The sequence below is a fragment of the Mobula birostris genome, chromosome 2 (genome assembly GCF_030028105.1).
Source record: "Mobula birostris isolate sMobBir1 chromosome 2, sMobBir1.hap1, whole genome shotgun sequence".
NCBI lineage: Eukaryota > Metazoa > Chordata > Chondrichthyes > Myliobatiformes > Myliobatidae > Mobula > Mobula birostris.
The window spans coordinates 212,093,082-212,116,598 of NC_092371.1; the positions used below are offsets into that span (position 1 = coordinate 212,093,082).

The 23,517-nt window shown below is 39.0% G+C and overlaps 1 protein-coding gene across 3 annotated transcripts in view; it reads left to right on the plus strand.

The window, feature by feature from the left end:
* Nucleotides 1-23,517, plus strand: part of znf512 (zinc finger protein 512) — a 52,764-nt gene that overhangs the window by 15,081 nt on the left and 14,166 nt on the right. The window contains exons 3-8 of one of the 3 annotated variants that reach the window (XM_072251406.1): nucleotides 1,939-2,009; nucleotides 14,482-14,552; nucleotides 15,407-15,600; nucleotides 18,166-18,261; nucleotides 19,969-20,085; nucleotides 22,535-22,659. In XM_072251406.1, coding sequence (XP_072107507.1) covers nucleotides 1,939-2,009; nucleotides 14,482-14,552; nucleotides 15,407-15,600; nucleotides 18,166-18,261; nucleotides 19,969-20,085; nucleotides 22,535-22,659 — 674 coding nt within the window. The remainder of the gene's footprint in view (nucleotides 1-1,938; nucleotides 2,010-14,481; nucleotides 14,553-15,406; nucleotides 15,601-18,165; nucleotides 18,262-19,968; nucleotides 20,086-22,534; nucleotides 22,660-23,517) is intronic. The other 2 variants (XM_072251407.1, XM_072251408.1) reach the window with 2 other exon arrangements.

A 23,517-nucleotide genomic window follows, 5' to 3' on the forward strand; every position in this document is an offset into this window, starting at 1 on the left:
GAGAATTTACTCTGTAATCCTAGGTGTATTTTGCAGCCTACGACGTAAACATTTTTATAACCCTTTATCCTAGAAACACTTATTATGATGGGTCTTATACTAGATAGAGGCAATTTGAAGTTCCGCTCACAATATTTTATAGCCTTAAGCCTTGGAAGTGTAGCTGCTGTCTTTGGAGTGCCCCAGCTAAACAAAGCGAGTCCAAAATATGGCCTTTCTGTTGAAGATTGTTCCATGGCCTTTTTTTTGGCTTTTTCATTTCAGTCACTTGGAGGTTCTAACTTGTATAAAGTAACATAGAACAGTACAGCACAGTACAGGCCCTTCGGCCCACAATGTTGTGCCGACCCTTAAACCCTGCTTCCCATATAACCCCCCACCTTAAATTCCTCCATATACCTGTCTAATAGTCTCTTAAATCTCACTAGTGTATCCGCCTCCACCACTGACTCAGGCAGTGCATTCCACGCACCAACCACTCTCTGAGTAAAAAACCTTCCTCTAATATCCTCCTTGAACTTCCCACCCCTTACCTGAAAGCCATGTCCTCTTGTATTGAGCAGTGGTGCCCTGGGGAAGAGGCGCTGGCTGTCCACTCTATCTATTCCTCTTATTATCTTGTACACCTCTATCGTGTCTCCTCTCATCCTCCTCCTCTCCAGAGAGTAAAGCCCTAGCTCCCTTAATTTCTGATCATAATGCATACTCTGTAAACCAGGCAACATCCTGGTAAATCTCCTCTGTACCCTTTCCAAATGCTTCCACGTCCTTCCTATAGTGAGGCGACCAGAAATGGACAATTTCTTCAAAGATCCTTGCCATTACCCAGTATCAGAGTTATCCCCATCTCAGTCCATAAGGATGTTGTTTTTTGCCATAATAATATTAGAGTAGATAAAATTTGCATGTTGTTAGTGCATTTCACAAACTTTTAAGGAAATGTCAATGAAACAGAAGGATGAAAAAATTTTAATTTTTTTTGAAGAGTTGCTAAAAAAAAGAATCAAATGAGAGTATCACGTTACAATACATACATGCATCACTACTGCATAAGGAATGAATATAGCTTAAAGTGTAAATCATCCTTTTTGAAGAACTGTGCAGTATGTGCATCAGACCATAAGACATAGCAGAATTAGGCCATTTGTCTCATTGAGTCTGCGCCACCATTCAATCACGGCTGATCCCTTTTCCCCTCCTCAGTCCCACTCCCCGACCTTCTCCCTTAAACCTTTGATGCCATGGCCAATCAAGAATCTATCAGTCTCCATCTTGAATACACGCAACGAACTGTGGTAACAATTTCCATAAATTCACCATCCTCTGGCTAAAGGAATTTCTCCACATCTGTTTTAAATGGATGCCTTTCTATCCTAAGGTTGGGCCCTCTTGTCCTAGACTTCCCCACCATGGGAAACATCCTTTCCACATCTACTCTGTCTAGGCCTTTCAGCATTCGAAAAGTTTCGATGAGATTCCCCCCCCCCCACCCCCACATCCTTCTAAATTCCAGCGAGGATAGGCCCAGAGCCATCAAACATACCATATATGATAACCCTTTCATTCACAGAATCATCCTTGTGAACCTCTTCTGAACCTTCTCCAATGCTAGCACATCTTTTCTAAGATAAGGAGCCCAAAACTGTTCACAGTACTCAAGGAGAGGCCTCACCAGTACCTCATAAAGCCTCAGCATCACATCCCTGCTCTTATATTCTAGACCTCTTGAAATGAATGCTAATATTGTACTTGCCTTCCTTACCAACTCAACCATTAGTTTGCATTGTTAATTATTTATCAGGTCATTTTTAGTTTTTGCTATTTCAGTCCTTATTTTTCATGTTAGCAATTGCAGGTGGAAAAATGTGAATATAAAAAGTATGAAATTCCTATTCCATCAATTCAGATTTTAAAACTTAGTTTTTACTTGTTTATCAGCAGGAACTATAAAAGAGACTAGGAGTGAAGCAAAGGTGACAACAAAAAATACAAACAATTTGGAATTTCAGGTAAGAGTCCACTTTCTCTTCATTTTCAGTCACGTAAATCAATACTCCTTGGCCACACTAATCAAATTGCAGCAAAAAGTCAGAGCAATTGTTCATTGTTGTCTTTTATTTAGAGCTTTTCCATGTCATGACAAAGCCAAAACAATAATACTTTTAGAAAGGATTATACCACATGTAGCTAGTTTCATATACCCAGCTTTTACAATTTGTATCCAACACGTTAAGGTTTAGTAACTACTATTTACACATTTTATATTTTACCCTCTGAGGGTGGAAATTTGTTTCCTTAAGTAATTGTGAGGCTCACATCGGCTCGAATAGTGATTGTAAGTGGGTTAATGCAGCTAATTTTCTGAGCTGCACTTTTTGTTACTGTTGATTTTCAGCAGCACTCGTGTAGACTTTTAGCATGTCCTTCTCTTAGATATTGTACTGCCTGTGTATGCATGGCTTGTTTTAAATTCACCCGCTCCACGTTCCAAGTAGTAAAAGAATTACTGGAGTACATGTGAAAAATCACATTGACAGTCCTACTGTAGCTTCGAGAATTAATCCCACAGATTCAGTAGGTTACACTAGGTACAGAAGATTAGAATTACAAATGTACCTTTTGTCTGTTTTCCATCTAGTCGTAGCTGTTTTTACCTAGAACCATAGAAACTACAGCACAGAAACAGGCCTTTTGGCCCTTCTTGGCTGTGCTGAACCATTTTCTGCCTAGTCTCACTGACCTGCACACGGACCATATCCCTCCATACACCTCCCATCCGTGTATCTGTCCAATTTATTCTTAAATGTTAAAAAAGAACCTGCATTTACCACCTCGTCTGGCAGCTCATTCCATACTCCCACCACTCTCTGTGTGAAGAAGCACCCCCTAATGTTCCCTTTAAACTTTTCCCCCCTCACCCTTAACCATGTCTTCTGGTTTTTTTCTCCCCTTGCCTCAGTGGAAAAAGCCTGCTTGCATTCACTCTATCTATACCCATCATAATTTTATATACCCTATCAAATCTCCCCTCATCCTTCTACCCTCCAGGGAATAAAGTCCTAACCTATTCAACCTTTCTCTGTAACTGAGTTTCTCAAGTCCCGGCAACATCCTTGTAAACCTTCTCTGCACTCTTTCAACCTTATTTATATCCTTCCTGTAATTTGGTGACCAAAACTGAACACAATACTCCAGATTCGGCCTCACCAATGCCTTATACAACCTCATCATAACATTCCAGCTCTTATACTCAATACTTTGATTAATAAAGGCCAATGTACCAAAAGCTCTCTTTACGACCCTATCTACATGTGACGCCACTTTTAGGGAATTTTGTATCTGTATTCCCAGATCCCTCTGTTCCACTGCACTCCTCAGTGCCTTACCATTAACCCTGTATGTTCTACGTTGGTTTGTCCTTTCAACGTGCAATACCTCACACTTGTCTGTATTAAACTCCATCTGCCATTTTTCAGCCCATTTTTCCAGCTGGTCCTAGCTATATATTTTTCCATCAATCTAGCTTTTGTCAACCTGAGAATCAAGTTGACACTTTGATACGAATTGCAACTTTTCATTACATACAATTACATGGATTGCATTGAAAATGTAGAGTAGAAATGTTTACTTCAGCTGATCCATACCTGTTCATGATTCCAACACTTAATGGCATAAACCACTTTTTTCACCTATTTTACCTATCTTCCTCTTACGCTTTGCATTAATCTCTCAGGTTGTTCTGTGTAAGTACATTAACCTACCTGGGAAAAGGCATACCTGTAAGGATGAAATAGCCCAAAGTCATATATAGGATTTTCTTGATGTATCAGTGCTGCTTCTCCTTAGGCCATTTTTAGATTCGGAGAAGGCCTGCTTCGGTTCCTACAGATTTCCTCCAGGTGCATCTATTGAATGCAGTGTCTTCCCGTTTTTTAGATATTATGCTGAAGTGTTTTGACCATCGGGCTCACTGACCTTCCTTCAAGTGGGTGCAAAGGATCTGTTTGGGGAGACATGAGATAGGCATCCAGATAACATGACTATCCCCCAGAGCTGTTGTTGCTTTATTGTGGTGGAGATGTTGTTCATGTTGGCCTCCTCCAGTAAGCTGCTGTTAGTGCAAATGATCCTTAGAGTCTTTCATAAGGACCTTTGGTGGTACTGTTTCTGAGCTTTCAAGTGCCTACTGTAGATCGTCTCATGATTCAGCTCCATGTAATAACGTAGGAAGGAAGACTTCTCTATAGACCAAAAGGTTTGCTTGGACCTTAGATTACGGTCTTCAAAGACTCTCTTCCTTAATCTTGCATAGGGTCCAGTAACTTTATTCGGGTGGTGGTTGATCTGAATCAATGTCTGCTTTTGAGGAAAGAATACTGCCAAGGTTGTGAAGGTGGTCTGCATTTTCAAGGACAATTATATCAACTTTTATGGAAGGCTGGATGAACTTGATGTAGTAGAAGTGGAGGTAATGCACTCCTTCCACTGTTTTCAAAGTAAAAAATTATTATCAGGGTACCTACATATCACCACATGCAATGCTGAGATTTTTTTTCCTGTGGGCATACTTAGCAAATCTATAGAGCAGTAACTGTAAATAGGATCAATGAATAAAGAATCTTTCAAATGAGATCATTGGTTTTGGGAACACCAGAAATAGAATGTTTGTAGTTATCCCTTTTTGTTTAGGAGTCTGATGGTTGAGGGGTAGTAACTGTTCTTGAATCTGGTGGTGCGAGTCCTGGGGCACCTGTACCTTCTATCTGATTGCAGTGAGAAAAAGAACATGGCCTGAGTGGTGAGGATCTTTGTTGATGGATGCTGCATTTCTACTGTGTTTCATGTAGATGTTGGGAGGGCTTTACCCATGATGAACTGGGCTGATTCCACTACCTTTTATAAGACTTTCCACTCAAAGGCATTGGTGTTCCTATGCCAGGCCATAATGTAGCAGTCAGCACACTTTCCACAAACATCTATAGAAGTTTGCCAAGTTTTTTGATGACATGCCAAATCTCCGTAGACACCTGACGACGTACAGGCGCTGTCGTGCTTTCTTTGCAATTATATGATGGGTGCAGGACAGTCGTCTAAGATAGTGACCTGCAGGATTTTAAAGTTTCTGATCCTCTGATGAGTGCTGGCTCATGGACCTCTGATTTCCCTCTCCTGAAGTCCACAATTGGTTCCTTAGTCTTGCTGACATTGAGTGAGAGGTTGTTGTTATGACACCACTCAATCAAATTTTCAATCTCCCTCCTGTATGCTGATTCATCACCACCTGTGATATGACCCATAACAATCATACCATCAGCGAACTTGTAAATAGTGTTGAGCTGTATTTAATCACACAGTCGTAGGTGTAAAGGGAATAGAGCAGGGGGCTAAGCACACATCTTTGTGGTGCTCCTGTGCTGATGGAGTTGTGGTGGTGATGTTTTTGCCGATCCAAACTGACTGTGGTCTGCAGTTGAGAAAATCCAGGATTTAATTGCACAAGGAGGTATTAAGGCTCAGGTCTTGAGTTTACTGATTAGTTTTGAGGGGATGATGGTGTTAAAATGCTGATCTGTAATCCATAAATTTCATCCTGATGAAATGCATCTTTGCTATCCAGATGTTCCAGGGTTGTGTGAAGAGCCAATGAGATCAAGTCAAATCAAGTGGTTTATTGTCATTTAACTATATACATGTACATAACCATATAAAGCATATAGAAATGAGATGTTTCTCCAAACCAAGGTGTAAAGCACAGTAGTACACACAACACAAATAACACAGGATAACTTAAAAAGGTAAGGATAAAATTTATAGATGGATCACACAGGAATAACAAGCTAAAGTGCATTAATATTAAATATTGTAAGGTATGGAATAGATTAACCAGTGACATTTTGAACACAATGTGGCGGGGAGTTCAGAAGCCTAATGGACTGGGGAAAGAAACTGTTTCCCGTCATGACCAGGCTTGTTTTTATGCATCAGAGTCTCCTGCCTGATAGTAGAAGTCATAGAGGATACTGGATGGATGGGTGGAATCCTTAATAATACTAAGGGCCCTGCGTATGCGGCACTCCTGATAAATGCCCCAATGGATGTTAGGGAGACCACTATTATCCTCTCAGCTGTTATCATAGTCCTTTGTAGGGACTTCTGGTCCGATGGCTCGACTGCTCCCATACCGGATGGAAATGCAAATGCAACTTGTCAGGATACTCTCAACGATGCTCCTGTAAAACACAGTTAAGATGGGGGGGTAGGTCTTACTTGCCTCAATCTTCTTGGGAAGTGGAAGCGTTGCTGTGTCTTCTTGTTCAGGGAGGTGATATTAAGGGACCAGATGAAGTCATCCCTGATAGGAACTCCCAGGAGCTTGGTGCACTTTACTCTCTATACAGAGGAGACATGTATTCGCCGGGGGGGGGGGGGGGGGGGGTCATCTACACCTTTCTTAAGTCTACCATGATTTCCTGTATCTTCTCCACGTTCAGGCACAGGTTGTTCTTCTCACACCAATCCACCAGCCACTCCACTTCCTCTGTATACTCCGTCTCATCATTGTTCTTGATAAGGCCAACTACTGTTATGTCATCTGCAAACTTGATGACACAATTTGAGCTGGATCCCGTCATAAGTCAGCAGTGCAAACAGCAACGGGCTGAGCACACAACCCTGGGAAGCACCAGTGCTCAGTGTATTGGGACGAGAGACATTGCTGCCCACATGAACTTTCTGTGGCCTTACTGTTAAGAAGTCCAGTATTCAATTGCAGAGGGAGATGTCGAGATGCAGTTTCACCACCAGTTTCTGGGGTATGATGGTATTGAATGCCAACTGAAGTTGAAAAACAGCAGATGGCATCTGCTGTAGACCTGTTGCTTTGGGAGGCAAATTGGACCGGATCCAAGTCGCCACTCAGACAGGAACTGATATGATCATAAGACCAGAAGATATAGGAGCAGAAGTAGGCTATTCGGCCCATTGAGTCTGCTCCGCAATTCATTCATGGGCTGATTCAATTCTTTCAGTCATCCCCACTCACCTGCTTTCACCCCATACCCTTTGATGCCCTGGCTGATCAAGACCCTATCTATCTCTGCCTTAAATACACCCAATTACTTGGCCTCCACAGCCAACAAATTCTACAGAATTACCACTTTCTGACTAAAGTAATTTCTCCGCAGCTCAGTTCTAAAAGGACATTCTTTAATCCTGAAGGTGTGCCCTCTTGTCCTAGAATCCCCTACCATGGGAAATAACTTTGTCATATCTAATCTTTTCAGGCCTTTTAACATTCCAAATTTTTCTATGAGATCCCCCCTCATTCTCCTGAGCTCCAGGGAATACAGTCCAAGAGCTGCCAGACGTTCCTCATACAGTAACCCTTTTATTCCTGGAATCATTCTCGTGAATCATCTCTAAATCCTCTCCAATGTCAGTATATCCTTTCTAAAATAAGGAGCCCAAAACTGCACACAATACTCCAAGTGTGGTCTCACGAGTGCCTAATAGAGCCTCAACATCACATCCTTGCTCTTATATTCTATACCTTTAGAAGTGAATGCCAACATTGCATTTGCCTTCTTCACAACTGACTCAACCTGGAAGTTAACCTTTAGGGGATTTTGCATGAGGACTCTGTGTTTCCTCTACCTATCTTTGTATCGTCAGCAAATTTAACCATAAATCCATTAATACCATCGTTCAAATCATTGACATACATCGTAAAAAGCAGCGGTACCAACACAAACCTCTGTGGAACTCCACTGGTAACTGGCAGCCAGCCAGAATAGGATCCCTTTATTCCCACTCACTATCTTCTGTTGACCAGCCAACGCTCCACTCATGCTGGTAACTTCCAGGTAATTCCATGGGCTCTTATCTTGCTGAACAGCCTCATGTGTGGCACCTTGTCAAAGGCCTTCTGAAAATCCAAGTACACCACATCTACGGCATCTCCTTTGTCTACCCTGCTTGTAATTTCCTCAAAGAATTGCAGTAGGTTTGTCAGGCAGGTTTTCCTTTCAGGAAACCATGTTGGCTTTGGCTTATCTTGTCATGTGCCTCCAGGTACTCCGTAATCTCATCTCTAACAATCAATTCCAACAACTTCCCAACCACTAATGTCAGGCTAATAGGTCTATAGTTTCCTTTCTGTTGACTCCCACCCTTCTTAAATAGCGGAGTAACATTTGCAATTTTCCAGTCATCCGGTCCAATGCCAGAATCTATTGATTCTTGAAAGATCATCGTCAATGCCTCCACAATCTCTCCAGCTACTTCCTTCAAACTCGAGGGTGCATTCCATCAGGTCCAGGAGATTTATCCACCCTCAGACCATTAAGCTTCCTGAGCACCTTCTCAGTCGTAATTTTCACTGCACCTACTTCACTTCCCTGACACTCTTGAATGTCCGGTATACAGGTGTCCCCTGCTTTACGAACGTTCGCTTTACGCCACTTTGCTTTTACGAAAGACCTACATTAGTACCTGTTTTCACTAACCAAAAGAGGATTTTCGCCTTTACGAAAAAAGACACCTGCTTTAAACTTGTGTTTACCCCGAGAAAGAATACCATGACCGTGAAGCCTTGCGTGGGCAGGTGTGTGTGCATGCGTGTGCGTGCCAATATTTTTGTACAAATTGGTTTTGACTAAATCTTCCCGATTCTGTTAAGTGAAACTACACTGTACATACATTATTTCTACTTTATATAGGCTGTGTATTTATCATATCATTCCTGCTTTTACTATATGTTAGTGTTATTTTAGGTTTTAGGTGCTATTTGATATGATTTGTAAGGTTATTTTTTGGGTCTGGGAACGCTCAAAAATTTTTCCATATAAATTTATTGTAATTGCTTCTTCACTTTACTCCATTTTGGCTTACGAACGGTTTCATAGAAACACTCTAACTTCGGATAGTGGGGGAAACCTGTACTGCAGACATCTTCCACTGTGAAGACTGATGCAAAATACGCATTCAGTTCCTCTGCCATCTCTGCATCTCTCATTACAATATCTCCAGCATCATTTTGTATTGGTCCTAAATCTTCCCTCGACTTTCTTTTACCATTTATATATTTAAAAAAGCTTTTTGTATCTTCTTTGATATTAGTCACCACCTTCCTCTCATAATTCATCTTTTCCTTCTGAATGACCTTCTTAGTTTCCTTCTGAAAGTTTTTAAAGGCTCCCTAATCCTCTATGTTCCCACTAGCTCTGGCTTCCTTGTATGCCCTCTCTTTTGCTTTTACTTTGGCTCTGACTTCACTTGTCAGCCATGGTAGTATCCTTCTTCCCTTTGAAAATTTCTTTTTATTTAGAATATATCTGTCTTGCACTTCCCTCATTTTTTGCAGAAACTCCAGCCATTGCTGCTCCGCTGTCTTTCCTGCAAATGTCCTTTTCCAGTCAACTTTGGCCAGTTCCCCTTTCATGTCATTGTAATTTCCTTTATTCCGCTGAAATACTGACATATTGGATTTTATTTTTTCCCTCTCAGATTTCAATGTGAACTCGATCATATTGTGATCACTGTTCCCTAAGGGTTCCTTAACCTTCAGCTCTCTTATCACCTCTGGATCATTGCACAACACCCAATCCAGCACAGCTGATCCCCTAGTGGGCTGAACAACAATCTGTTCTAAAGCCATCCCTTAGACATGCTACAGATTCTCTCTCTTCAGGTCCAGTACTGACCTGGTTCTCCCAATCCACTTTCATGTTAAAATCCCCAACATTTATCATGACACACATCAAAGTTGCTGGTGAACCCAGCAGGCCATCATGACATTGCCTTTCTGACACGCCTTTTCTATCTCCTGCTGTAATTTGTAATCCACATCCCGGCTGCTGTTTGGAGGCCTGCATACAACTGCCATTAGGGTTCTTTTACCCTTGTCATTTCTTAACTCAACCCATAGAGACTCTACACCTTCCAATCCTATGTCTTCTCTTTCCACTGATTTAATATTATTTCTTTTGCACAGAGCCACACCACCCCCTTTGCCTACTAACCTATCTCCCGTATACCCTTGGACGTTCAGCTCCCAATGGCCGCCATCCTTTAGCCAAGTTTCAGAGATGGCCACAACATCATATTTGCCAATCTGTAGCTGAATTTCGAGATCGTCCATTTTATTCCTTATGCTGCCTGCAGTCAAATACAGCATTCTCAGTCCAGTATTTGTTGCTTTCTGTTTTAACTGCACAATATCTCTATTGCCCTGTAATTCATGCCACTGGCTTTGATTAAGCCTCATTTCCTGCCTGTTCTTTCTATAATCTCTGTTGCACGCAATCTTCGATTATTTCTGTTTTCCTGTTCCTCAGCCCTATCACTCCATTTCCCATCCCCCTGCCAAATTAGTTTAAACCCTCCCTAACAGCTCCATTAAATGTTCCCACTGTCCTTTTTGTACAGGCCATATCTCCCCCAGAAGAGACTGCAATAATCCAGGAATCTGAATCCTTGCCCCCTACACCAGTCTCTCAGCCACACATTAATATGCCTGATCATGCTATTCTTGCACTCGCTAGCACGTGGCACGGGCAGCAATCCTGAGATTATTGCTCTAGAGGTCCTGCCTTTCAGCTTCCTACCTAATTCCCTGAATTCTCTCCTACCTTTTTCTACCTAGGTCGTTGGTCCCAACGTGTATCAAGACTTCTGGCTGTTCACTCTCTCCCTTCAGAATACTCTGCACCCGATCTGAGGTATCCCGTACCCTGGCACCTGGGAGGCAACACACCATGCGGGTATCTCTATCAGGCTGACAGAACCTCCTGTCTGTTCCCCTCACTATGGAACCCCCTATGACTACTGCATTCCTCATCTTCCTCTTTCCCTTTTGCACCATGGAACCAGGCTCAGTACCAGAAAGCCAGCACCAGCCTCTCAAAACACTTCACCACTGTGGATATAAGTGACAATGGGCGATAGTCATTGAGGCAGGTTACCACGCAATTCTTGGGCATCAGTATGATTGAACCTGCTTGAAGCAGGTGGGTACCACCCACTGCCTGATCGAGAGGTTGAAGATATCCTTGAACACACCAACCAGTAGGTCAGCACAGGTCTTCAGTACTCAATCAGGTGTTCCATCCGACTGGATGCTTTCCTTGGATTCACTCTCTTGAAGGCAGCCTGCATGTCATCTTCAGATATGAAGATCAAAGGATCATTGGGAGGCATGGGGGTTCCTTCCTGTTTTGGTGATCGAATCGAGCATAGAAGGCATTAAGCTCATCTGGAAGCAAAGCTCTGCTGTCCCCTATCTCACAAGATTTAACTTTGTACGAGGTTATGGTATTCAAGCCCTGTCACAGCTGTCGAGCATCCCTCATTGATTCCAGTCTAGTCCAGGATCTCCACTTCACCCATGAGGTAGCTATTCAGAAATCATACCTGCACCTCTTGTAACATTCTTGATCTCCAGACTTGAATGCCTCTGATCTAGCTCTCAGCAAATTCCGTATTTCTTGGTTCATGCAGGGTTCCTGATTGGGATAAACCCTGAGTGATCTTGTGGATACTCACTCATCTATAGCTATTTTAATAGTCTGTTTCGACCCTGGGGTAGTCATTCAGGTGCTCAGATGGGTGCTTGAACACTGCCCAGTCCACTGATTCAAGGCAATCTTGTAACTGTTCCTCTGCCTCCCATGACCACCTCTTAGTTGTCTTGATCTCTAGAGCCTTGCTTTTTAGGCTCCGTCTGTATGTGGGTAGTAGGAGTAGAGCCAAATGGTTCGATTTGCCAAATACAGTCTTGGGAAGGAACTTATCGTAGCATAGCAGTGGTCTACTGTGTTGGGACCTCTAGTGCAGCAAGTTGCATGCTAGTGATAATTGGGCAGGGTTTTCATCAAACAGGCCTGGTTAAAGTTGCCGACTATAATTTGAAATGCGTCGGGATAGGCTGTTTCTTGACTGCAGATGATGTTATGCAGTTTTGCGAGTGCTTGCTTATAATTGGCCACTGGTGGTTTTCAAACTGGTGATATATTCACATGTTCCTTATGAAGAGACTCTGTTCTCAATAAAAACCTGGAAGTTGCTCTTCAACTTTAGGTGGACATGGACCACAATAGACACATCTGTGATAATAACAGCTGTGAACTCCCTAAGCAGCCAGTAAGGTCTACACAGCAGCACCAGGGTACTCCAAATCCAGGGAACAAAAGGATTTGACAGCATGCACGTTCTGGGGGTTGCACCAGGCATTATTAACCATGAAGCATACCCTACCTCCTAGGGCACTAAGGCTCTGAATTTGCCATCCTCAGCGGTCTTATTTTTTGCTCCTTGGGTTTTGTAGTTTTACTGTTGAGGGATTTTTTTCCCAATATCCTGACAGCCTGGACCAGTGATGAGGCTGGAGTGAATAGTTGCTGTGGAATAGAGTCAAGGACTTTAGGATAGAGGACAAGATCTAGACTGAGAACACTGGTTCTTTCTATAAACACGGGTTACCTTTCTCTTCTTGATGGGCCCTCCTTATCGGGGTAGGCCTTTCAGTGTTGGGGCTTCAGTCTTGACTATACTTGGAGCATTTATATTTTTTGCAGTTATCAGTAGCTGCTTGATCTCCAAGATTTTTTCCACTCAGTGTTTGTTTATTTTGATCACATCTTTTTTGGACTTTAGTTTGGTCTAATAAATTGATATAGTGATCATCTAGTAGAAATTATCCATCAATTCACAAAATTTACTGTTGAGAAAGTGGAAGGTAATCGCCATTCTGCAAACTTAAGAGGAGCCCATGGTCTCCTTGTAAATAGTTTTGAGGAGTAAATGTCACCTGTAGAATGTGTCTTGCTCACAACAAAGCACGTTACAGAAACCAGTATTCCACTGCATGGGCTCTGTCTAAACTTTGTGCTGCCTCCGTAAAGCAGCCAGCATAATCAAAGACCGCATCCATCCACAATATTCTCTCTTCTTCACCCTCTCAATGAACAGACAATGGTCAAAGGCAGCATCTAGCCCACTGTTATAAGTCTATTGAGCAATGCTGTTTCATTTCGTTGTAGTATGTACAGTCAGATGAAATAAAGTTGAACTTGAATGGTTCCCCAGTACGATAAGATGGATGCTCAATCTCACAATCTACCTCATTATGATCGTGCACCTTAATGCCTAACGTTGCTGCACTTTCTCTGTGGTTGTTGCATTTTATTCTGCATTCTGTTATGGTGTTGCCTCAATGCCCTATGTAATGATTTAATCTGTATGAATGGTTTGCAAGACAAGCTTTTTACTCAGTATATGTGACAACAATAAACCATTTCCAATTCCTAAAAAAAAACAGAAAACTGAGTGCTGGCATACAGAGATAAAAATATTAATACAGCAGCGTCATTTTCTTTTCCCTGTGAAGTGGCAGATCTGCACCAAGTCAGTAACTGGAAAATATGATTTATATTATTTATGAATGTAGTGTTCACACTGTTTTATGGGAGATAAAGTTGCCTATCTCTTGGGATAATGATTAAAATCTTAGACCACAGGAGTGATGGTGAATACCCAAGTTAAATTAGTACCTTGAAGCCAGCTACGAAAACATTATTTATTTGGCACAGTTTGGGCGGTCGGTATATTATCTGCATAATTATGTTAATGAGGTTCTTTACAGATCCTGCCTGCAGATGCCAAGCTCAAACATTTATGCCTGGATACACAACTTGAATACCAATCTGAAAGTAGTTTTTTTACAATGTTGTGCAGTTAAATAGATCTCCCTTCTTCTATGTTCCTGCATTTCCAAATCTCTGTGTCCTGTTCTTTCTTTTTCCACTGACCGTATCTCCTTTCAAATGTGCAATTATTTGAGCATTTGTAAGCTTGCACCAGCTCAGAATACTGTAATATCGTTGTTATTATTAAGCATTGAGAAGTGAAAAAGTGACTAACATCAACTTGTATGATGTGGACAGAATTATACAGAGAAGGCATGTTTTAAGGTACATATTTCTAGTTGCTAAACTAAAGATAACTTGAACTTAATAGATCATAGAAGATTACTTTCAGCTTCACCCATTGGGAGATAACCTGCCTAAATGAGTTTTCAGCCTGATACATGGATTATGTAGAAAGAGTGTAATGTTAGAAGCTCTGCTCTTGGTCATTGTTTCAGTTCTTCAATAATATGTTGGAAAATTTTAGAAAACTCATCTGGCACTTCAGAAAATTTTAAACGTGGTATATGTTATGGTAGTGAAAAATTAACTGCAAGGCCAACATACTTTTTGACTTTGGAATTATGAATTTAGAAAGAAAAGGTGTACTGATTCCTTGAACTAATATTCATTCATGAACTATAGAAATCTGATGAAGTTTGAATAACATGTTATGAAGAATAATACAATTTGTTTTGGAGAGTACCTAGCCAACTTGATTTTTATCTCTGTGAAGTATATACTACAACCGGGTGTGCATTCCACGATCACAATAAAAATTTGAGGATTTTCTTTTCAGACTACTGAATCTCCTGAAAAAGACTTGGAACCAAGAATTCAAAAGATAAAGATCACTTTGGGAGATGAAAAGTACGTATAGTTTAAGAGATTGAATAATTTTGTTTTCGTTTAAAATTCTGAAATAGGAAGTTTTATATTTGTTTTTCAATAGAGTATTTCCCTTCAAATCATTAGTTAGCTATCTTGCAGATTTTTATGTTTAGTCTTTAATGGAATTTTTTACTTTCCTGTTGAATTTTGGCAAAAGAATCAATTGTGACGTAAGAAAGTATTTTATAAATCAGTGTGTTGTTCTTATCAGGACTGTCCTTCCTGAAAGGGGGGTGGAAGCGCTGAGAATAGTAAAATTGAAAATAGTAGCAAAGTGAGATTATTTGGAGAAATCAACCACAGCTAGCAAAGGCAAAATAAGGTGAATAGCTCCTCCTTTTATACTGTAATAACTTGCACTTATGTGGTCTCCTTTCAAGCAGAACCAGCACTTTTTAAAGTATTTGGGACATAGACATAGACCTGAACTCCACATTGACATCTTCCAATCTCTTTGTTCTTAACCCCAAAAGCAAATCCATTTATGTTCTTTTCTTGCTGGCTTCCCGCTAAATGCATCTAGGTTTTTATTACCTTAACTGCCTATAGTAATCAATTAACTTTCTAACCATTGTCCAGATAAAAGTTTCTCTTTAATTCCCTATTTGATTTACCAGTTTTTTTTAATATTCATCCTAGTTTTAGTTTTACCAGAAAATGGGAATTTCATTTTGAAATACACAGTGAGGATTCCAAATAATGTGTTTAATAATTTGTTCCAAATAAATTGTCCAGAGCAATTAGTTATCTCTTTAGTATTCCTTTCCACTATTTAAATGTGCTTGTATCATAAACCAATCACAAAGTTTACTTGAACTTTTTTTTCTTATTAGGGACAAACAATACAAAAGTAACTTTGTTCCCAAAGATAGCCAAGAGGAATCTTTCAGTGATGCTTCATCTTCAGCCTCAGAAGATAAAGCTAATGGAGAGGATGATGGACAACTGGCAATTCGCAAGCCAAGATACTGGTTAGAGATGAAGGGAATGGAGGCTTATGTAGAAAATTGTAAGCAGAAAGGGAAAGGTAAATTGTGTAGTTTGTGCAGAATCTCTGATCTTCATAAACTTGAAAATGGGTAGATTACTTTGCATCAGAATTGACTCTGTGAATTATTTAACTGCAGGAAAGATTTACATTTCTATCACCAGCATTCTTAATTCTCAAAGAATGATTTTAGTACAGTTGGGAATTGGTTTTATATAAATTAGCTAAAAAGTATTTGCATAATATCAATTGATATTTCAAAGATTCTCTATTGTACTCCAAATCCCAAACAAAACAGCATTTTTGGGCAGTATACAAAATATATTTGAATTTACTCTCAATACAACTGTTTGTCTGGATATGAGAATGCTGAGCTCTTTTTTAAATATTCCTCCTTTGAATTGAATTTTCTTAGAACTTAATACATTCTGGAAACATGTTTAATAGGTGAAATGTGTAAAGAAAGCACACATATATACTAATGTAGTAGTTAAATTACTGAATTAGCATCCAGAGGTATGAACCATTGATCAGAAGATGAAAGTTCATAGATTTACATTCAGTTTTTTATTATTAATTCAAAACTAAAAGGTCTATATACTGTTGATAGCTATGAAGCTACCAGACTGCTGTGAAAATTCAAGTGCTTCGATGATGTCTTTCAGGAAAGGAAGTCTACCAAGGTAGTACTGTAATGTGTACTACAGATCCACTAACATTGTTACTCTTGGCTTTCCTCTAAGTGGAGTTCCTCTAAGCCAGTTATTGGCTTTGCTAATAGAATTTTTGGAGTAGGTCAGGGGAACTATTACAGCAGATAATTGTTTAGTTTAATTCATACTGTTTAAATGTTCTAAAAAATTTTCTTTGTTGTTCTGCAGACTACTTTTTTAATTTGTTTAAAACAACTGTGATGAAAAGCAAAATGGTTATTGTATTTCCCCGTATCTGTTTGGTTCTGATTGTTATAAGAGTTGTATTTACAGTTGCAAGAAAAAGTTTGTGAACTCATTGCAATTACCTGGTTTTCTGCACTAATTACTCATAAAATGTGATCTGATCTTCATCTAGGTCACAAACACAATCTGCCTAAATTAATAACACACAAGCAATTGTATTTTTCACGTCTTTATTGAATGCATTGTTTAATCATTTGTAGTCCAGGCTGAGAAAGGATGTGAACCCTTGTATTTAATAACTGGTGGAACCTCCTTTAGCAGCAATAACCTCCACCAAACATTTTCTGTAGCTGCTAATCAGACTTGGACAACAGCGAGGAGGAGTTTTAGATCATTCCTCCATACAAAACTATTTCAGTTCGTCAATATTTCTGGTGACCTTGCATGAACAGCCCTCTTCAGGTTATGCCACAGCATGTCAATTGGGTTAAGGTCTGGACTTTGACTTGGCTATTCCAAAACACAGATGTTCTTCTTTTTAAACCATTCTGTTGTTGATTTACTCTTATGTTTTGGATCATCGCCTTGTTACATCATCCAACTTCTATTAAGCTTCAGGTGACGAACCACTACCCTGACATTTTCCTGTAAAATGTCTTGATACAATTTTGAATTGTAATGACTGCAGACTGCCCAGGCCCTAAGGCAGCAAAGCAGTCTCAAACCTTGATGTTCCTTTCACCATGCTTCACAGTTGGGATGAGATTTTGGTGTTGCCAAAAAGTTCAACTTTTGTCTCATCTGTCCACAGAACCTTCTCCCATAAACTTGTGTTGGTCTTTTGTAAACTTGAGGTATGCAACAATGTTATTTTTGGAGACCAGTAGTTTCCTTTGTGGGGTCGTTCCATGACTCCATTCTTGTTCAGTATTTTTCTTATAGTGAACACATGAACAGAGACTTTAGCAAGTTCTAGAGATCGTTGCAGGTATTTTTCTGTTACCCTTTGGTCCTTTTTCGCCTCCTCCAGCATTGCACAATGTGCTCTTGGTGCGATCTTTGCAGGATGCCCACTCCCATGGAGAGTTGCAACAGTACTGAATTTTTTTCCATTTGTAGGCCATTTCTGACTGTGGTCTGATGAACACTCAGATCGTTAGAAATGCTTTTGTAGCCTTTTCCAGCTTCGTGCATCTCTACAATTCTTCTAAGGTCCAGTGAAAGTTGTTTTGATCGCAGCATGGTGCACATAAACAGATCTTTCTTAAGAAGAGCAGCTCTGTCAGTCACCTGACTCTGTGTCTTTTTATAGGGCAGGACACTTCTACATCCCATACCGCCAATCTCATCTCAATGATTGGAGCACCTACTCCAAATAGCTTTTGTAGAAGACATTACCCCAGAGGTTCACATACTTTTTTAAACTAGACTGTGATTATTTAAATGGTGTGCACACTATTGACGAGAAGTACAATTGTTCGTGTGTTAGTAGCTTAGGCAGATTGTGCTTCTCTATTATCGTGACTTAAATGAAGATCAGGCCACATTTTATGAGTAAATAATGCAGAAAACCAGATAGTTGCAAAGGGTTCACAAATTCTTTCTTGCGACTGTGTTATGTAGTATTTTAACAAATCAATACATTTGTCATATTCCTAAAGCTAAAACATACTCTTAAAAGTTAAACTAGGTACTTTTATAACAGAGAGCAAAGCCATGCAGAAGAAAAGAAAGATGAGAAGTACTGATAGTGATGATGATGATGACGATGTATCTTCTCATAAAGGAAGAAAGCTAACAGGTATAAAATGTGAACAGATTTAAAACATTCAATTAACAGTTATTTCGGATGCTTCATTCAAGCTTAACAATGCTTTAACGTGTGGAGCAGCAAAGGGCAGTTAGTTAGATTTATATATGAATTTTGAAGCTTAGATTTGCTGTCACTGGGGGCCAATTGGATTGTGACCCTCTAGAGGGTGTACATAACTTATGAGTGATCATGTTGAAGCACCTCATTAAATCAAGAAATATAAATCAGGGAACTTACAGCAAAAAAAAATCTTGTAGACAAGGTGAAAATTATTTTTAAAAAACGGAATCAAGAAGAAGAAAAAATACCTCAAAAACGGATTCAAAATCTGGAGAAATGCAAGTTCAGATTTGTAAAAGTATATTATGAGCTCCAGGATGATATTCAGCCAAGTAATGATTAATCAATAAATAGTCATCCATTGGAATTTGCCATTCCTGGCTCCTTCAAGAGCAATTAATTTGTTAATATTGTGCAAGTTACTTACTTCTGCACCCCATAATAGTCATTCAAAGCTCATGTTCCTTTGTTCACTGGTATATTGAGCATATGGGAGAAAGAGAACTGGTGTAACTTAAAAATCACAACTCATAGCCAGTACCATCCAATTCTCCTGTTGCCCATCATAGATGTCTATTTTCTTGCCAATATACAAATGTTTAGCTATCACTACCTGAGAAATCCAAGATTAGATCCATGCTCCTGATCAGTCAGTATCTGATCACAGTGAATTCAATCAATATCACATCTCTCCTTTAGGCCATTTATACTCATCAGGTCTGTTATTTGTAGCTACATTTCTTCTGTTGATCATTTGTGTTAGCAAACCTATTGCCTGTTGTTTCACTCCTGTGACCTAAGTTGTTTCAGGAGTAAGCCCATGGCCCCTTTATCTTTTTTTCCATCCTGCAGCTGTTCTATACTCTGCCGATCCAGAGTTAATGAGTCAGATTAGTCTTCCCTCCCTAAGTACTGTATCTTTATCTGGGTTGCCTTGCTTAACCTATTCTTAATAGTGACCTGCAGCCCCTAATTGCCATGAATATTATTGCAAAGACTGCAACAATCCAGTGAATTGTTTATTTTCAGGAAGATGTTCCAGTGGACTCTTTATTACTTATGGTTTACTGTAATCAGTAAATAATCAATAGGATGGACATTTGTTCTACTGAAACGTACTTTATACCTGCAGCATCAGGACCCAAGTACCAAAAAATAAGTCTAAAATATTTGGTAAAGCTATAGTAAAGAAGGAATAAATGAAAGATTTCTATAATTATGTTAATTTTTGCAACCTTAGGGTATCCAGAGTGCCATTGAAATCCTTCTGAAATGCTGTCTCTGTTGTATTAAAAAATGTACAACAGCCAGTTTGTGTGCAGCAAACTTGCAAACAGTGAAAAAGATGGGAAAATTTTTCGGTGGCCAGATTGACAGATAGATAGTGAGCACTGGTAATGTCCCCTACCCCACCAAAGAGTAATGGTTTAAGACCTTTTATTCCCATCTGGGAAAACTGACAAGCCATTACTTTTGCATCAAATAGTGTGACTATGAGAATGGAGCACCCTTGCCTGCTTCGAACATCTATATAAAGCACCTGTGTGAATTTAATATGTTGCATCCATCGGTAACTTAGAATGTTGAGCCTGATATAGGTTGTTTGTTCATTTAAAACTCTTCTTTCATTTACAGTAACAAATACATTTTCTAAAAAACAAAAGTCCTTTAAAGTCCATGCCAAAGTGCAGAGTCAAAAATCTGGAAATCGTTCTCGGTATGTGCGAAAGGAACTTCCTTCGTATCCAGCAGGTAGGAGGTAAATGCTAGCTGTGTTGAAATTAACATTGTTGCAGGGTTTCCCCTTTTATCGAGATATTCCTCCCAGGTGATACCTTTGTAGATAAAGGAACTGGTTGTAATATTTGAACAGGTCAGTGCAAAATATGTTATGAGGTAATATGCTTGTCCTGTGATTAATGTTGAAGCACCTCCTAAAATTTGTAGCAGTAGGCTTGTTCAATTCAGTCAATTTTTATTGTAAGCTCAACTACAGGGAATGTATTTGAAAACTTCATTTTCAACCAGATAATTCTGATTAATCTATTATGGAAATTTAGATATACAGAAAGATTCAAGTTGTTTGTGCTGCTTTATACCATTAGTTTCAAAATGCATCCTACTGCTCTTTGATCTCTTTGCTCTGCACCTTATAATCTTTACTTTTTACAAACTTTCAACAGCTCTCAGCTCTCTGCACTCTTTATAATCATTTTAGTTTGATGATCATTCTTAACCAACTCCCCAACCAGATGAGATAGTGAAAATTCATTTTATTTGACCAAATGTTTCAAGTTTCTGCTCAGAATTTCCATTCATACTGATGAGTTAATGCTGAATAAGCTGATACAGATTTATTGCAGAGCTGGTGCATTAAATAATGCAATGGTGGTGAGATTCATCACTTGGTTTGCTTTGTTGCTGGACTCCATGTGGACTTTAGCAGCGAGCTAGAGTGAATCTCCTTTTAGATTCTATGGTACAGGATCTGAAACTTCATTGAATATTTTAGAGAAATATTGGTCTGCAGGATGTGGTTAATCCCTCTGCATCCAGCCGACTAAGTGTGAAAATGGATAGCCTTGGAGCAGCAATTCAGGCCTTTATGAAGCGGCCAGTTATTGTCTATGTACTTTTGAATATCTTTTTCCCTGTCAGATGTTCTTGGAAGGGGCCCTGGAGTGTATATTCTTGCCACTTCTTTTTCATTACCCAAAGAGATTTAACTTTCATATTTACAGCAACCCAGCGGGACTTACATACAGTGGTATACCAGAGGACAGGAGGAAACTTCCTCTGTCTGTAACTACCTCAGTATAGCCAAATACAGAGAAAGACTCTCACCAATGCAGTACACTATGCTTGAAACTCAAGGTGCCAGAGACTGTCGTTATCATTCTTAAATGTCAGACACTGTAAAACCCAACTCTACAAACTTTAGTCTGCATTGTCTATTGAGTTAGTAAACTGAACAGTTTTCATTTGTGAGCTGCAAGACCCTTCATATAAAAATAAAATTATTTTTAAAAACTGGTATAGTTTAAGATTCCCAAAAAATTATAACCTTATATTACTGCTTGCAGCTGGATCAACTAGTTCCACTGTGTTTTTATAAATTTATCTGTATTTGAGCTTCATATCCATATCTAAAATTTTCAAATTATGAGATAAAAGTATAACTATCCTTTATTTAATCTCTTCCTTGTAATATTTTGCATTACATTTCTCCATGTTAAGTTTCATGTCTATTTATAAGCCACAATAAACTTGCTAAACCATCTGTCACTTATTTTTGATTTTGTGTCATGCTTGACTTTTATATACTAAGCCTTATACCTAAGCGCTAACATCCATTGAACACTTTAATGAACCCCTGGCTCCCATAATGCGTTTGGTATCACACACTTCAATTTTCCTGAACAAATCGCCTATGCCGAATATTTTCAATGTCTTTTGAAATTTATAGATTTGGATATCTGTATTTACCTAATTAATAGACCCATTGTTGCTTCAAAAATGAGTTGTGTTGGCTGATGTTAATTATGACCTCCCAAAGCTTATCCCTGTCAACGTAATAAGAAGTCAATATTATATATTCCTTTCTGAACTGCAGTACCTCTTATCAATGGTGTATGAGTGTTTCTGGTCAGAGATTTTAACTTATTTTCTCTGGAATGCACATTAGAGGAAACTGCTGCAGCTTTCACATACAGAAAGCATGAAGAATTTTCTTACCACATGATAGATGAACCGCTTTTTATTCGCCCAGGTGTGGGTTTATTTCCACCAGCACACTCTTCTGTGAATTTCCCTTCTGTATCTCTATGATATTTTCTTTGATTTTATTTGAACCTCTATTAAGCTGCCTATACCTCTATTTTTGGCACTCTTGAAGTTCCTTTTTTATTTTGATATATTCTGACATTCTTCATGTTCTCTTGTTGGTCTATTGCTTTTGTTTCATTCCTTCTTTCATCTGTATTTCAATTGATTTTATTACCACAACATCTGTTATTTGTTTTTTTTTACTTACCTAATTTATTAAAGTCATTCAAATTAATTTCCAACTCTTACCATATTCATTTGTGTAGGAAGGAAGGGGACTTGAAAGATATTATACTTGAAATGAATTTTAATTTAAGGTAAGGAATTTCTATATTAGTTCTATTGATATTTAAATATGATTGGATTAAATTGGCAGGAAGTCAGGAGGAACACTGGTATCTGGAAATTCTGGAAAAGGGAAAGATTACGTGCCCTACATGTAAGGCTGTCATGAGGAAGACAGTGGAAGGGCTGAAGAAACACATGGCCAACTGCAAAGAGGTGCTTATAAATTTTACTGTGTAACATGAAACCTAGAGAGAGTTGTGCTACAGGCTGATCAAATAATTCAAGTCTTTAATTGATTGTCATCTATATCACAATATAACTGCAGGCAGTTTGTCTGTGGATTGATAAATGTAGCTACCATTTGGAGTTCTAAGCTCTTACTAAGGTTGAAAGCTCTGGCAAATTAGAGTATATTTAGATTAAATCTTCATAGAATTAAAAAGATAAATTATAACATTTATACATCTTATCACTTGTATTTTGTATAACCATCGATTTGCTCTTTTTTAAAATACTGCTTTTTCCATTCTGATTCTTTTGACTTCTGTCAAAAAGAATATTGGAACCAGTATTTAATGTAACAGTGGAACTTCAGGATGGATGATTCATTTCCCACAGAATCTTCCAGGGCTCCAACAGTAAATTAGCTTTGCTGCCACTTGGAGGTGTATTAGGAGCAAGAGAGAAGACCATTCTGTGAAAGCAAATTTTCTTCATTTCAAACCTTTTCTTTCTGTGGTTTTCCATTTGCTGCTGACATTAGTGTCAATTGGAGCTTTTGAATAAAACTGTATCAGTATGTGATTACAGTGTAAAACACTGGTAATTCAGTTTGTTCTAAAACTGTTGACCAGTGGATTTTCTGTAACAGCATTTTAACATTGACAGTGAGATCCCAGTAAAAATATAACAAAGAATAATAGATAAGAAGAGTTTGTGCCTGACTGTAATGATTTTGGAAAAGTAAAAGCTGGTTAGCACTAATTGTGATGTTGAATGACTGTAAGGTACAATTCAAACAATCAGATACCAAACAATTTATAATTAACTGCTTGTTCTGATTTGTATGCC